At 43.1% G+C, this 14,782-nt stretch overlaps 1 protein-coding gene across 1 annotated transcript; it reads left to right on the forward strand.

The window, feature by feature from the left end:
- The first annotated feature begins 2,793 nt into the window (after positions 1-2,793).
- LOC123769381 (fibrinogen alpha-1 chain-like) lies at positions 2,794-11,352 on the forward strand. The gene is made up of 2 exons (XM_045760494.2): positions 2,794-2,931; positions 10,327-11,352. Exons 1-2 carry the CDS (start codon positions 2,794-2,796, stop codon positions 11,350-11,352), a joined length of 1,164 nt encoding a protein of 387 aa, XP_045616450.2.
- The last annotated feature ends 3,430 nt before the right edge of the window (positions 11,353-14,782 follow it).

The raw sequence follows: 14,782 nt of genomic DNA on the forward strand, positions 1-14,782 counted from the left end.
AGGAGTCAGGTCACCAATTTCATGGAGACCAATGACCTTCATAACCCAGGCCAACATGGATTTCGAGCGGGAAGATCGTGCCTCTCACAGCTACTTGAGCACTACGACAAAGTCACTGAGGCATTAGAAGAGAAACAGAATGCTGATGTGATATACACGGACTTCGCAAAGGCCTTCGATAAATGTGACCATGGCGTGATAGCACACAAAATGAAGTCAATGGGAATAACCGGTAAAGTAGGACGCTGGATACTCAGTTTTCTGTCAAACAGGACTCAGCGAGTAACTGTCAACCATATAAAATCTAGTCCAAGTGCAGTGAAAAGCTCTGTACCTCAGGGTACAGTCCTTGCACCACTGCTTTTCCTTATTCTCATATCAGATATAGACAAAAATACAAGTCACAGCTTCGTATCATCCTTTGCAGATGACACAAAAATCAGTATGAAAATTACCTCGGCTGAGGACATTGAAAAACTTCAAGCTGATATTAATAAAGTTTTCGACTGGGCATCAGAAAATAACATGATGTTTAACAGTGATAAATTCCAGGTACTCAGGTACGGTAAAAATGAAGACCTTAAACATAATACAGAGTACAAAACACAATCAAATGTACCCATAGTAGGAAAACAGCATGTAAAGGATTTGGGAATAATAATGTCGGACGACCTAACGTTTAAGGAGCATAACCAAGCAAATATTGCGACAGCCAGAAAAATGATAGGATGGATTACGAGAACTTTCAAATCCAGGGATCCCATCACAATGGTTGTACTCTTCAAGGCACTTGTGTTGTCCCGTCTTGAGTACTGCTCAGTACTCACTTCCCCCTTCAAAGCAGGAGAGATTGCTGAAATAGAGGGAATACAGAGAACATATACGGCACGCATAGACGCAATAAAGCACCTAAATTATTGGGATCGTCTCAAAGCCCTCCAAATGTACTCACTAGAAAGAAGACGAGAGAGATATCAAATAATATACACCTAGATGATACTGGAGGGTCAAGTACCAAATCTACACAGTAAAATAACAACGTACTGGAGTGAACGACATGGAAGAAAATGTAGAATAGAACCAATGAAGAGCAGAGGTGCCATAGGCACAATCAGAGAACACTGTATAAACATCAGAGGTCCGCGGTTGTTCAACGTCCTCCCAGCAAGCATAAGAAATATTGCCGGAACAACAGTGGACATTTTCAAGAGGAAACTAGATTTATTCCTCCAAGGAGTGCCGGACCAACCGGGCTGTGGTGGGTATGTGGGCCTGCGGGCCGCTCCAAGCAACAGCCTGGTGGACCAAACTCTCACAAGTCGAGCCTGGCCTCGGGCCGGGCTTGGGGAGTAGAAGAACTCCCAGAACCCCATCAACCAGGTATCAACCAGGTATCATATATATATATATATATATATATATATATATATATATATATATATATATATATATATATATATATATATATATATATATATATGCAGAATAACCACATATGAAAAATAGAAAATGCTTAACGCGTTTTCGGCATTTCGGTTTTCTTTGCTCTGATGAAGGCATTTTCTATTTTTCATATGTGGTTATTCTGCATACTTGGATCAGTGTTTTTGTGATCATTGTTGCATATATATATATATATATATATATATATATATATATATATATATATATATATATATATATATATATATATAATTGTGAATGATTTTGTTTTATTGCAATTCTAGTTACAAAATTTGGTTTTGGTGTTTCAAATGTATTCGTACTTATAATAATAATTATTGTAAATAGAAGGTAAGTCGCATTGAGGAGCAGAGATTAAAAAAACTCAAGGAAACACTTAAACACCAAAAGCACTTTCTTCACAAATAATTTATTTTGACTTCTCAACAAATTTTCATCATTTTTTATCCTAACCTTAGTGAGCTAATTTGCATCGTGGACCTTCTGAACCTCAGGTTTACAGAGGCTTTTATAGGTTTACAGATGTTTACCAAGATCTACAAAAGTTTGCAAACATCAGCGAACCATTACATCTAAACTAGATTGTTTATATAAATCCCATAGAGGTAAGTTATAAGCATGTAGAGTCGCGATTTTGATAGGTTCTTGTCTAATTCTTTCTTCAATGTTGTTCCCGCATCACTCTCTCTCTAAGCTTGTTCCACTTGCATCTAATATTTGGAGAAGAAATAAATAATCAATTTTTTTTACTCCATTTTTGCCATAAATATCTTTCATACTCTCTCAAGTACCTTAGAAAAGAAAATGGACTCCATTTTCTTGTAAATGTTAGTTGGGAGACTTTTCTGCCGATGGTTGAAGCATAGTCTGAACTACCAGAGTAGTTCTGGAAGTGTTTAGAGGCGTAGTTTATCGGCAAATAAATTAATATTTAGAAGTAAATCCAAATAATCATTCAAGAATCTTATTACGGTTAAAATCACAGGCAAGGCGCGTAAGATAACAAGCGAGGATCACAGCCAAGGCTCCTAGGAAGACAGACAAGGAGGCAGGATACATCATTTACTCAACCACTTGCGAAACCTGTACATCTTTCTTCAGTCATGGCGGCTTTGTTTACACTTATTAAACACTGAGCTCCGAAGGGTTTTTCAGAACAATAATAACCTTGAGTTGGGACTTTTTGACCTCGTAAACTGTTTAATAAATGTAAACGATGCAGGCAAGATAAATAAAAGATGTAGAGGCTTCGTAAGTGGTTGATGAGTCCTGGCTAAGACTCGCAAGATCACAGGAGAAGCTCGTAAGATCAGAGAAGAGGATAACAGGATGACAAACAATGTACGCAATGTTACAGGCAAATCTCGGAAGATTACTATCAAGGCTCTGAAGCTCACAGACAAGGGTCGTAAGATGACACGCAAGGTTCTCAAGATAACACGCAAGGTTCTCAAGATAACATGCAAGGTTCGCAAGATAACAACCAAGGCTCGTACCATTACTACCAAGGCTGGAAAGATCACACGGTCGAGCAAATGAAGAGAACGGGGTGCATTGTGACCACTTTCCCTGGCAGCTGTGACAGTGCACAATCTTGACAATGGGCAAGCACAATATTGCATCACTTGTTTAATCCTTTAAGAGCATGTGTATTGTTACTCATGTGGTCCAGAACGACAAATTTGTTTTTCAGCATATGTTCTGTATTGCCCTTTCGTTCATCACGACTCCTGCCACTCGCTATGAGAACTCGACCCATTTATATTTAAACATTCGAAGGATTACACACACACACACACACACACACACACACACACACACACACACACACACACACACACACACACACACACACCAGTCCTCACTATCCCCCAACTCTCACCTTCACCATTCTTCACTATCCCCAACTCTCCCCACAGCACCTTCCTCAACCACCCGCCACCGCACACAAACGATGCTTAAACAAAAAACATTAAACACATGTTTTTGTGCTAGTATAGAGTGAAACTCGACGTCACGTGTGGCAGAATAAAAACAGTGTGTGTTTGATCAGCAAATGTGTCCACCAGAAATATAATGGTGAGAATTAAAGTAGCGGTCTGAGAAATGTATGTATTGGAGCAGGTCAAACTTCGGTGAGACTATACCATGAGACTCTGTGGCTGTCAACACCAAAGTCCTCACCGAGGAATAAAAAACAGTTCTCGGTGAATATATATATATATATATATATATATATATATATATTATATATATATATATATATATATATATATATATATATATATATGATTGTTTTGATGTTATATCGACCGTAGGAGGTTAAAGTAAGGTAGAACAGGAATGTGTTCAGTGGATAACACAATAAATTAAGGGGATGTTCAGTATATGATGCAATAGAACAAGGGGGACATGTTTACTAAATGACAGGGTGAACAGGGGAACATGTTCAATATAAGATAATAGAACAAAGGGTCATGTTCACTAAAGGACAGGGTGGAACAAGGGGTCATGTTCACTGTAAGGACAGGATGGAACAAGGGGTCATGTTCACTGTAAGGACAGGATGGAACAAGGGGTCATATTCACTGTAAGGACAGGATGGAACAAGGGGTCATGTTCACTGTAAGGACAGGATGGAACAAGGGGTCATGTTCACTGTAAGGACAGGATGGAACAAGGGGTCATGTTCACTGTAAGGACAGGATGGAACAAGGGGTCATGTTCACTGTAAGGACAGGATGGAACAAGGGGTCATGTTCACTGTAAAGGACAGGATGGAACAAGGGGTCATGTTCACTGAAGGACAGGGTGGAACAAGGGGTCATGTTCACTGTAAGGACAGGATGGAACAAAGGGACATGTTCAGTGCAACACGAAGTACAAAGGAACATGAACGGAAACTTAGAGTCTCAAGGATATTAGAAATAACTTTTTAGAGTAAGGGCAGACTGCAGATATATTGGACTAGAGAGGGAAGATAGCAGAAACAACTATAATTATTAGTTTTAAAATGTATGATAAAAAACAAGAGGGTTAAGAAGTCTGAGCTCGGGAGCTTACGTCCGACCCAGCCAGCGCCACATTTAGGGAAGTACATATAAGTAAGTTCATAATTTGACCGAATTGACGCAGAGGCAAATTAACGAAAAATCTAAATTTTTTTAGAATATGTTAATATCTATATATATTATGATATTAAGTTTATATTCTGATTTAATCTACATTTTTGTAGTCCTGCAACTTAATCAGTACTCACGATATCTAATATAGGTTCAAGCTGTCTGAAACTCTCCCATAAATGTTTTCAATTAATCTAACAGGTTAGATTAAATGTAATTGATTAGAATTTGTATCACTAATGAATTATGTTAATATTTTTGGGGCATTGTCACGCAGTTATACCAAAACTGTATTTTATTAAGAATTATATATTTGACAAAAGTTCTCATGTCGATTTGGCTTAACAGACACGTTGAGTCTCTACTGCCCCAAGACAACAATTCCCAGGGTTGTTCGCGTTGGTTTATATATCCTTCTTGCAGGTAATTTTTGTACAAGGTAATGGGGGGAGACATATATTAATTTACTGGAGTAGTAATTGTTGACTGGTCAAAGGTGCAACGTCCCAACCACATTCACAACCGGTAGTGGGGGTGAAGGAAGTTTATAGGAAGGAGCGTTGGTAGGTGGGGGCAGAGTAAGCTAGAGTATAAGAAGAGAGAAAGAGAGAGTTTGGGAGGGATCTTAAGATTTGGAAAGGATGCTGAGAGAGGGAGACTGTGAAGGATGCTGAGACAGAATGAGATGGATGCTGAGAGACAGAATGAGATTGATGCTGAGACAGAATGAGATGGATGCTGAGAGACAGAATGAGATTGATGCTGAGACAGAATGAGATGGATGCTGAGAGACAGAATGAGATTGATGCTGAGACACAGAATGAGATTGATGTTGAGACAGAATGAGACGGATGCTGAGAAACAGAATGAGATTGATGCTGAGACAGAATGAGACAGATGCTGAGACACAGAATGAGATTGATGTTGAGACAGAATGAGACGGATGCTGAGAAACAGAATGAGATTGATGTTGAGACAATGAGATGGATGCTGAGAGAATGAGACGGATGCTGAGAGACAGAATACGATGGATGCAATAGGAGAGAGTGAGAGAGAGAGGGGGGGGGGAAATATTAGGAAGAATGATTAGGGAGAGATTGGGAAGGATGCCGAGTTGAAATTGAAGTTAGGAGCATGACCTGGGGCGGGCTGCAAGTAGCACCATCCCCCTCCATGGGTCTGTTACCTGCCGCCTTGTTCCTTCAGACAGGTCATTATTATCTTTTTAATATGCGTCGTCTGTCTTGACAGTAAATTAAATCTTGATGTTTCATATATATTCTCTTTCTGCATGTGTGGGCTCTATTATATTCGCATGCTCCTCACAATGTCCTATTTACTTCTTTGATTTATTCTCTCTCACTACCTCTCTTCCCTATTAATTAGTGTTAGTTTACATTCACATTAGGTACAGGCTGAAGCCTGATCCAACCGTGGGTTGGAACTTTCATAAGGCGAGTGGATTTGATTTGTCGAATATTTGCTTGGTACGGGCTTCAGTTGCTAGGACAAGGAATAGTTGCTAGGACAAGGAATGAACGCTGATGAAGGGATAGTCTAGGGAATGGTACTATTCCTTGTGACTGGACGCCTTATACTAGTCCTTCTCTCTTTGTCCACAATATGGGCCAAGTGGTGGAAACTTATAAATGTTTGGATTGTGCATAACAGTGAAGCTGCTGACATATCTCCAGTGTTTAAGACTCTGCTGGATTGCAGATCAGTCATAATAAGGCTAGACTTGGTGTTAGTTGTCCCTGCACGGCTTACTAACTTGACCAGAAATATGAGAAAGGATGAGGGGGGTATATGTTTTCCAAGTCAACCCGTTCTCGCACTTGCTTATAGTCAATATCTTACTTATGAATATGTGCATATGTGACATACCAATTTATTGTGCAAAAGTAGTGTGGTGCATACTTAATGTGTGAGCTAATTTGAACTTTATATGAAGTTTTGCAGCCGCTGCTTTTGAACAAATATGAGATGTACTGCAAGTTTCTTAACAGCCTTCTTGGGGTTATCTTGAGATGATATCGGGGCTTAGCGTCCCCGCGACCCGGTCCTCGATTAGGCCTTTTCGTTACACACCCCCAGGAAGCAGCCCGTAGCAGCTTTCTAACTCCCAAGTGCCTACTTACTGCTAGGTGAACAGGAGCATCAGGGTGAAAGAAACTGCCCATTTGTTTCCGCCTCCACCGGGAATGGAACCTTAGGACTACGAATCCCGACTGCTGTCCACTCGGCTGTCAGACCTTGCTTGTATGTGGTTCTACATTCTCATTGATAAATCATGTGTCACTCCCAATGATTTTCATCCAGCAGCATGTGCGTTTCATCAACAGTAAATACAGCCTGTCATTGACTACCCCGAGCAGATATCGCAAGAAGTGGCTGATTGATGATCCTTATATCATTGGTCAACTCTTGTATAAGGAAAGATTAGAGTAAAATCCTTGTCTTAAGGGAAGGATGAGGTGCAGTTGGTAGTAGAAGCTGAAGTTCCAAGGAGCGAAGAATTCATACTTCCCTGTGGTACGCTAATGCAAATTTATTGGCTTTTAGTATTTAATTAGCAACAGAACAGAGCTCAATATGCACAATGATTTCTGCTTTGCCGGATGATAAAGATTCCATGCTCGGTCTCTCCTTCTCTCTCTCTTTTGTATTTCTTGAGAGAGAGAGGGAGAGAGAGAGAGAGAGAGAGAGAGAGAGAGAGAGAGAGAGAGAGAGAGAGAGAGAGAGAGAGTGAGGGAGAGAGAGAGAGAGAGTGTGAGGGAGAGAGAGAGAGAGAGAGAGAGAGAGAGAGAGAGAGAGAGAGAGAGAGAGAGAGAGAGAGAGAGAGAGACAGACAGACAGACAGACAGAGTGAGGGAGAGAGAGAGAGAGAGAGAGAGAGAGAGAGAGAGAGAGAGAGAGAGAGAGAGAGAGAGAGAGAGAGAGAGGAAGGGAGGGAGAGGCAGACACATCAACCAACTATTATCACGCATTTTGTGATTTTAAGGATAGCTTAACATTTATTTTTATCTTATTTTTTCGCATAATGTAACAGCCTTCACTAACTTCATTGGGTATCACTATCAGCAAGTTTCCAGAAGGATTACGTATGCTTTTCAAGATTATGCGTCTGAAATGTTATTACAGTGACGGGTTGGTGTGTGCTTTACTCTCGCGTGGCATCCATGGTAAAATCAGCATCTCAAACCTTACTGAATGAAGATATTAGCAAGGAAGAAAAGACAAATATTACGATGACGGGGTAAACACCTTAGTTACATAGACTAAACAGCCACCGGTCAAACTGCTCAGCCACCGGTCAAACTGCTCAGCCACCGGTCAAAATACTCAGCCACCGGTCAAAATACTCAGCCACCGGTCAAAATACTCAGCTACCTGTCAAAATGCTTAGCCACTGGTCAAAATGCTCAGCCACCTGTCAAAATGCTCAGCAACCTGTCAAAATGCTCAGCCACTGGTCAAAATGCTCAGCCACCTGTCAAAATGCTCAGCCACCGGTCAAAATGCTCAGCCACCGGTCAAAATACTCAGCCACCTGTCAAAATGCTCAGCCACCTGTCAAAATTACTCAGCCACCTGCCAAATATCCAGTTTATCCCTGGTATCGAGTATTCATCACCACGATAGGATTTTCCCCCTCTAGTAATACTAGGTATTTTCCAACAGCGCCAAGTACGAGAATATGTAAGGGGTTTTGTTTTAGTGCCAGGGTTAAGGCCTGTATACACGGGAGGGTTATCAGGGTCATCGTAATAACCTCCTGACCAACCGGCAAGTGGACTAAGAGTCCTGAACATAGTCCAGGATTTAAGTACAAATTCTCAGTGTATATACACCGAGAAGCGGGCTTCACCTCTCGGCATATATATACCCTAGTGAGGTCACTTTAATTCCACGGAAGACATCTTCCGTCACGCAGGGTGCAGTCGCACCTCCACAGATCTCCAGTATCAGCTCTTGATACTGGTAATGGCTCAAAAGGGCCACCACTTACGGGCTATTCATGCCCGTGCCACCTTTTGGGTGGCTTAATCTTCATCAATCAATCATCACTTTAATTATTATCACATTTGTGCTATTATGATATAAATTTACTGACGTGATATATATATATATATATATTACTACTCAGTCCTGAATTATGTTCAGGACTAAAGTATACTTGCTGGTCGGTCAGCATTCTCTTCTGGTAGTCTTGATAACCTTCTGCGGTTAATAGGACTCAGGTTCAACACCAAACAAAATTTGAAGGAAATTTTAAAAAATATTGATAAAATATATTTCAAATAATTCCAATGCTTCCTATGATATAGACAACACATGTAGGTCACTATACAGTTTACAAAATTCCTTTGTACAAAAATATTTATTTAAAAAGTACATTTTCAATTTATATAGTAAAATTCGGTTCATCAGGAACTGTATGTTTCATACTAGAAAGATTCCCCAAGCTTGTTTATAATTTAACTGACCATGCCCTTATAGCACTGATAAATTTCTTACTCGGTATGTGTGCAGCTGATGAGAATATATAAAGATAATTTAGCTTCTATAAAAAAAAAAATCACCCACTACGGGCTCACCATAGCCCGTGCTACTTGGAACTTTTTGTTCCAGGTAGCGAATCTTTAACAACAACAACTCTATAAAAGAGGTTGATACACTAAGATAAAATCTGTTTTATTCCCGCTATACACTTAAGTTTTCTTTAGTCCTCGACTATGTTCAGGGCTAAATTATAGAGTAAGCCACAGTAAACAAGTGGCTTACTGACCACTTGGTGATTGGTCAGTAAGTGCTTGTGTTGGTCTTAACCGTCCAGTGGTTGATCACCATTACCACCAACACAAAACCAAATTACTTCATGTACACGAAAAAGTATATTCCGCCGCTTCTCGGTGTAGGCACACTGAGATATTACTTATAATCCTAGACCGCTGAACACTAAAGTAGCCTTGATGGTTGGTCAGTAAACTAGTCCTTCGGCCTTAATAATCAAACTCAGATTAATAGGATATAAACCCAGTGCCAAATAAAACCAACTTTGTTATCGAGATAATTTCATCAAGTGGATATTAACGACTATGTTTAGAAATGAAGTTTACTTGATGGCTGGCCAGTAAGGTCTCGTGGTATCCTTAACAGCTCTCTCGAGGTTGATAGGTTTCAAAACCAACACCAAGCCTAAAATTTTGCAGAATAAGCAGTACAGGACGTGTGTCTCTCTCTCTAATCTCTCTCTCTCTCTCTCTCTCTCTCTCTCTCTCTCTCTCTCTCTCTCTCTCTCTCATGGGTCTGCGTAGGTTCATTGAGCACTCTAAAAAGTATGTAAATAGGGCGTTTGCCAAATAGTAAGCAAAGACCGTTACGTACCAAAATGCTAAATAAATATTTTCATAAAAAATTATTAAATTAAAAGGGTTTGTATTGTGCAGCTTCAAATTAAGAGCAGTCCACCACCATTAAATACAAGGATTGATTCTATGCATTAAGAATGATTTAATATTAGTGTTCCATTATTTTAATTACAAATGTAAAGATTAATTCGCTTATACCTCAAGCCCCCATTAATTGTTATTTATGAATGATAATGGAAAAAAATGGGTCAGACTTGCAAGATGATCGACCATTGAAAGCGATGTAGTTCGCCTCGGGGCTTAGTAAAGCTGTTTTTTATCTTCTTTTTTTTATCGCAGACGTGACCATTTATAGATAATATTAGCCAGCATATATAACATTTCTTCTGTTTTCCACGGACGGAGTTAATGGCTCGACGGACGGAGTTAAAGGCTCCACGGATGGAGTTAAAGGCTCCACGGACGGAGTTAATGGCTCGACGGACGGAGTTAAAGGCTCCACGGACGGAGTTAAAGGCTCCACGGACAGAATTAAAGGCTCCACGGACGGAGTTAAAGGCTCCACGGACGGAGCTAAAGGCTCCACGGACGGAGCTAAAGGCTCCACGGACGGAGCTAAAGGCTCCACGGACGGAGTTAAAGGCTCCACGGACAGAATTAAAGGCTCCACGGACGGAGCTAAAGGCTCCACGGACGGAGCTAAAGGCTCCACGGACGGAGCTAAAGGCTCCACGGACGGAGCTAAAGGCTCCACGGACGGAGCTAAAGGCTCCACGGACGGAGTTAAAGGCTCCACGGACAGAATTAAAGGCTCCACGGACGGAGCTAAAGGCTCCACGGACGGAGCTAAAGGCTCCACGGACGGAGCTAAAAACTCCACGGACGGAGCTAAAGGCTCCACGGACGGAGCTAAAGGCTCCACGGACGGAGCTAAAGGCTCCACGGACGGAGCTAAAGGCTCCACGGACGGAGCTAAAGGCTCCACCGACGGAGCTAAAGACTCCACGGACGGAGCTAAAGGCTCCACGGACGGAGCTAAAGGCTCCACGGACGGAGCTAAAGGCTCCACGGACGGAGCTAAAGGCTCCACGGACGGAGCTAAAGGCTCCACGGACGGAGCTAAAGGCTCCACGGACGGAGCTAAAGGCTCCACGGACGGAGCTAAAGGCTCCACGGACGGAGCTAAAGGCTCCACGGACGGAGCTAAAGGCTCCACGGACGGAGCTAAAGGCTCCACGGACGGAGCTAAAGGCTCCACGGACGGAGCTAAAGGCTCCACGGACGGAGCTAAAGGCTCCACGGACGGAGCTAAAGACTCCACGGACGGAGTTAGAGTTGTGTTAGACTACACAAAGTGGGCTATTGAGCACTCAACCCCAGACGGCGATTGAAATGCTTATACAATGGTGTGTTACAATGCTAACTAGCGTGAATATACATTCCAGTGTGGATCAGAGTGAGTGAGTGAGTGAGTGAGTGAGTGAGTAAAGTGGGCACAGCCACGGTCTGCCCACTATAATTACTTTAATGTTTACTTAATGATGGGCGCATCTCGTGGCTGCCCGAGAGGATGGATGATGCCCAGCAACTCAGTATAGGCTTTAGAACCTGTACCCTCATTATGACGTCATAGATACGTCATACATCTCACGCAGACACAGTTTTAAAGCAACATTTTATTTCCTATTTTCGTTAGGTTGGGGTTCTGTTTGGGTTATCTTGAGATGATTTCGGGGCTTTAGTGTCCCCGCGGCCCGGTCCTCGACCAGGCCTCCACCCCCAGGAAGCAGCCCGTGACAGCTGACTAACACCCAGGTACCTATTTTACTGCTAGGTAATAGGGGCATAGGGTGAAAGAAAGTCTGCCCATTGTTTCTCGCCGGCGCCAGGGATCGAACTCGGGACCACAGCATCACAAGTCCAGCGTGCTGTCCGCTCGGCCGACTGGCTCCCCCGGTTGTTTAGGTTATATGTTGGGTAGGTTAGGTTAGGTTAGATTTATTTAAGTTGTGTACCCAACTTGGTGAGATAATGTGTGTATACTCACCTATTTGTGGTAACAGTATCGAGCTTACCTAATGAAATTATTCCTCACCTATTTCTGTATCAGGTCAGAAATAGGAATACGAATTCTAAACGAATTGACTTCTTTTTTTCCAAGCTTCTAACCATGCCCTCTTGTTCTATAAGTATTCATCGTGAACATTTCCTTTTTTTCCAATCTAATCACTGTAGATTTGATACATTTGATACCTTAGTTTGATACATTTTTTTCCAATCTAATCACCTTAGATTTGATACATTCCTGTATCCTGTATCCATGCCTGTATCCTGTCTCCTCTTATCTTTTTCAGCGACGTTAGGCCCGGCTTTTTCAATTTTTCATATCCAATCTCTCGTAATTCTTGAATGACACTCATTGTATACTTCTGTGTCTTTTCAAGTTAACTTCTTTGCTTTTTGAGATGGGAGATCAGCGGTGGTGCGGTGTACACTGAGCTGAAGGCCTCCGTGTTCAGTCTCCAGAATGATATTCTGTATTTTTGACTGTTCAAAGTATGCTACTGTCATTAACTTCTTTATGTGTGTGTGTTTTTCTTCTTTTGTGTGTGTGTGTGTGTGTGTGTGTGTGTGTGTGTGTGTGTGTGTGTGTGTGTGTGCGTGCCTTGGTCTTGTGTCTTAGTCTACAAGACCAAGACACAAGACTTTGTTTTACTTAGCACACACACACACACACGCACGCACACACACACACACACACACACACTTGTCTTGTGACCATCGTGTTGGGTGGACGTGGGTTGGGAGCTCCTGTCTCACTAGTGGAGTGGGAGGGGTAATCAGGCAGCTTCGAAGTGAAAAAGTGTGTACAAGTGAATGAAAAAACCTTGAGTTTTGGCCAGAGCCATAAAGTAGTGAAGAAAAACAGTTTAAATAGCGTAATTCAAAATAGTTGTAGTATTGTGGCAGTGTGTAGTGTGGAGCAGACCTCACCGACCTCTGACCGCGTGACCTCACCCCGGCAGCAACCCTCCTACCACCACGGGGACGACGCTTGGAGATTCACTCACCTATTGTGTTAGCAGGACGGTAAGATACTTGGAACCCCTGTGGGTAAGGTTGCATTATAGCAATGACTAGGTCAGGAAGGGCGTCTAGGTCCAGCAGTATTATGATTGAGGAAGAAGATAGGTTTGTGGAGAAGATGATTGGGAAATTTGTAGAGAAGAGGGATGTTTGGATAGGTGATCTAATCCAGGGGATTAAAAGTGAAGTCTTTAATAAGATACAGGGCGAGGTTCAAAGACTCAAACAAGAGTTTATGGATTATATTCAAGAGGAAATCAGGAAGAGCAGGGTAGAATGGCAAGGAGAAATATCTAGGCTTACTAATGAATTTGGCAGGAATAAGGGAAGCTTGGCAGGGGAAGGGGAAGTAGTAGTAGTAGGTGGAGTAGCGGGTGTAGGAGGGGTGGGGGTCAGCCAGGGAGAGGGCCACCAGCATGACCCTGAACTGAGAAAGAGGACAATCATAATCCATGGATTACTTGAAGCCAGGGCACCATCGAGGCAGGAAAGGATGGAGATTGAGGATTTGGAACTACAGGGGATCTTGAGAGACATGAGAGCCCAGATGGCAGGGAATGAGGTGCAAGTCCACCGACGCATTGGACCATACAACTGTAACAGGAAACGACCTGTCCTGGTACAGTTCACTAACGAAGAGGCAGTGGATTACATACTGCATCACAAACACCTACTCAGAGGTAGCGAAAATTACTACAACGTATTTATTGACAAATTCATGACGAAGGAGGAACAGATTGCCCACAGAGCAAGCAAACAACAATACGACTCTTCCCATTTGAGCGCAGCTACACACCCCAGTGCTAATCCACCCCATGCTAACCAGCTCACACGTGCTTCTCAGGTCACCCCTTTCCCAAATCAGCCGCCCCTGCTTATCTCCCCAGCACATCCCTTGACCCCTCTGACCCCACTGGAGTCAAATTCATCCCACATTCCAAGGACCCCCTCATCACCTCAACCCCCAAAACCCGTCCAGCCCTCGTCCCCTCAACCCCCAAAACCCACCCAGCTCTCATCTCCTCAACCCCCAAATCCCATCCAGACCTCATCCCCTCAACCCCAAGAACCCACCCAGACCTCATCCCCTCAACACCCAAAGCCTACCCTGCCCTCACCCCTCCTCATCCCCTCTCCTTCCATGTGACCCCCCACCCTTGCGAGGGAGGTGGGAGGTCCCCCCCACCCCCTCTATCCATCCCCCTCCCAACCTCTCAACCTCTATCTGTCTCCCAACCTTACGCCATCTCCCAACCCCTCTATGCCCTCCCTAATCTTCAGACCCAGTATGCCCTTCCTACTCCAGACCTACCTACCCAGGCCCTACCCCAGACCCTCCTACCTACCTTCCTAGAAGCCCAGCCCCCAGTAGCCCCCCAAGCACCCCTCCTGAACTCTTTCACCCCCCATACACCCCCCGGACCCCCCCAGACACCCCCTGGATCCCCCCGGACATCCCCCGGACCCTCCCCCCCCAGTCATCCCCCAGACACCCCCCAGATCCCCCAGATCCCCTCTGCCCCCAGTCACCCCCCAGACATCCCCCAGATCCCCCCAGACCCCCAGAGAAAGGGAGAACTCTGGTACAAGAGTTTCCATGAAGAATCTCAAGGTTTGGTACACCAATGCTGATGGGGTATCTAATAAAGCAGAAGAGATAAAAGAAAGAGTGAGTGAAGCAGATCCTGACATAGTTGCAATTGTGGAAACTAAAATTAATGACATGATCTCAGA

The sequence above is a fragment of the Procambarus clarkii genome, chromosome 86 (assembly GCF_040958095.1).
Source record: "Procambarus clarkii isolate CNS0578487 chromosome 86, FALCON_Pclarkii_2.0, whole genome shotgun sequence".
Taxonomy (NCBI): Eukaryota; Metazoa; Arthropoda; class Malacostraca; order Decapoda; family Cambaridae; genus Procambarus; species Procambarus clarkii.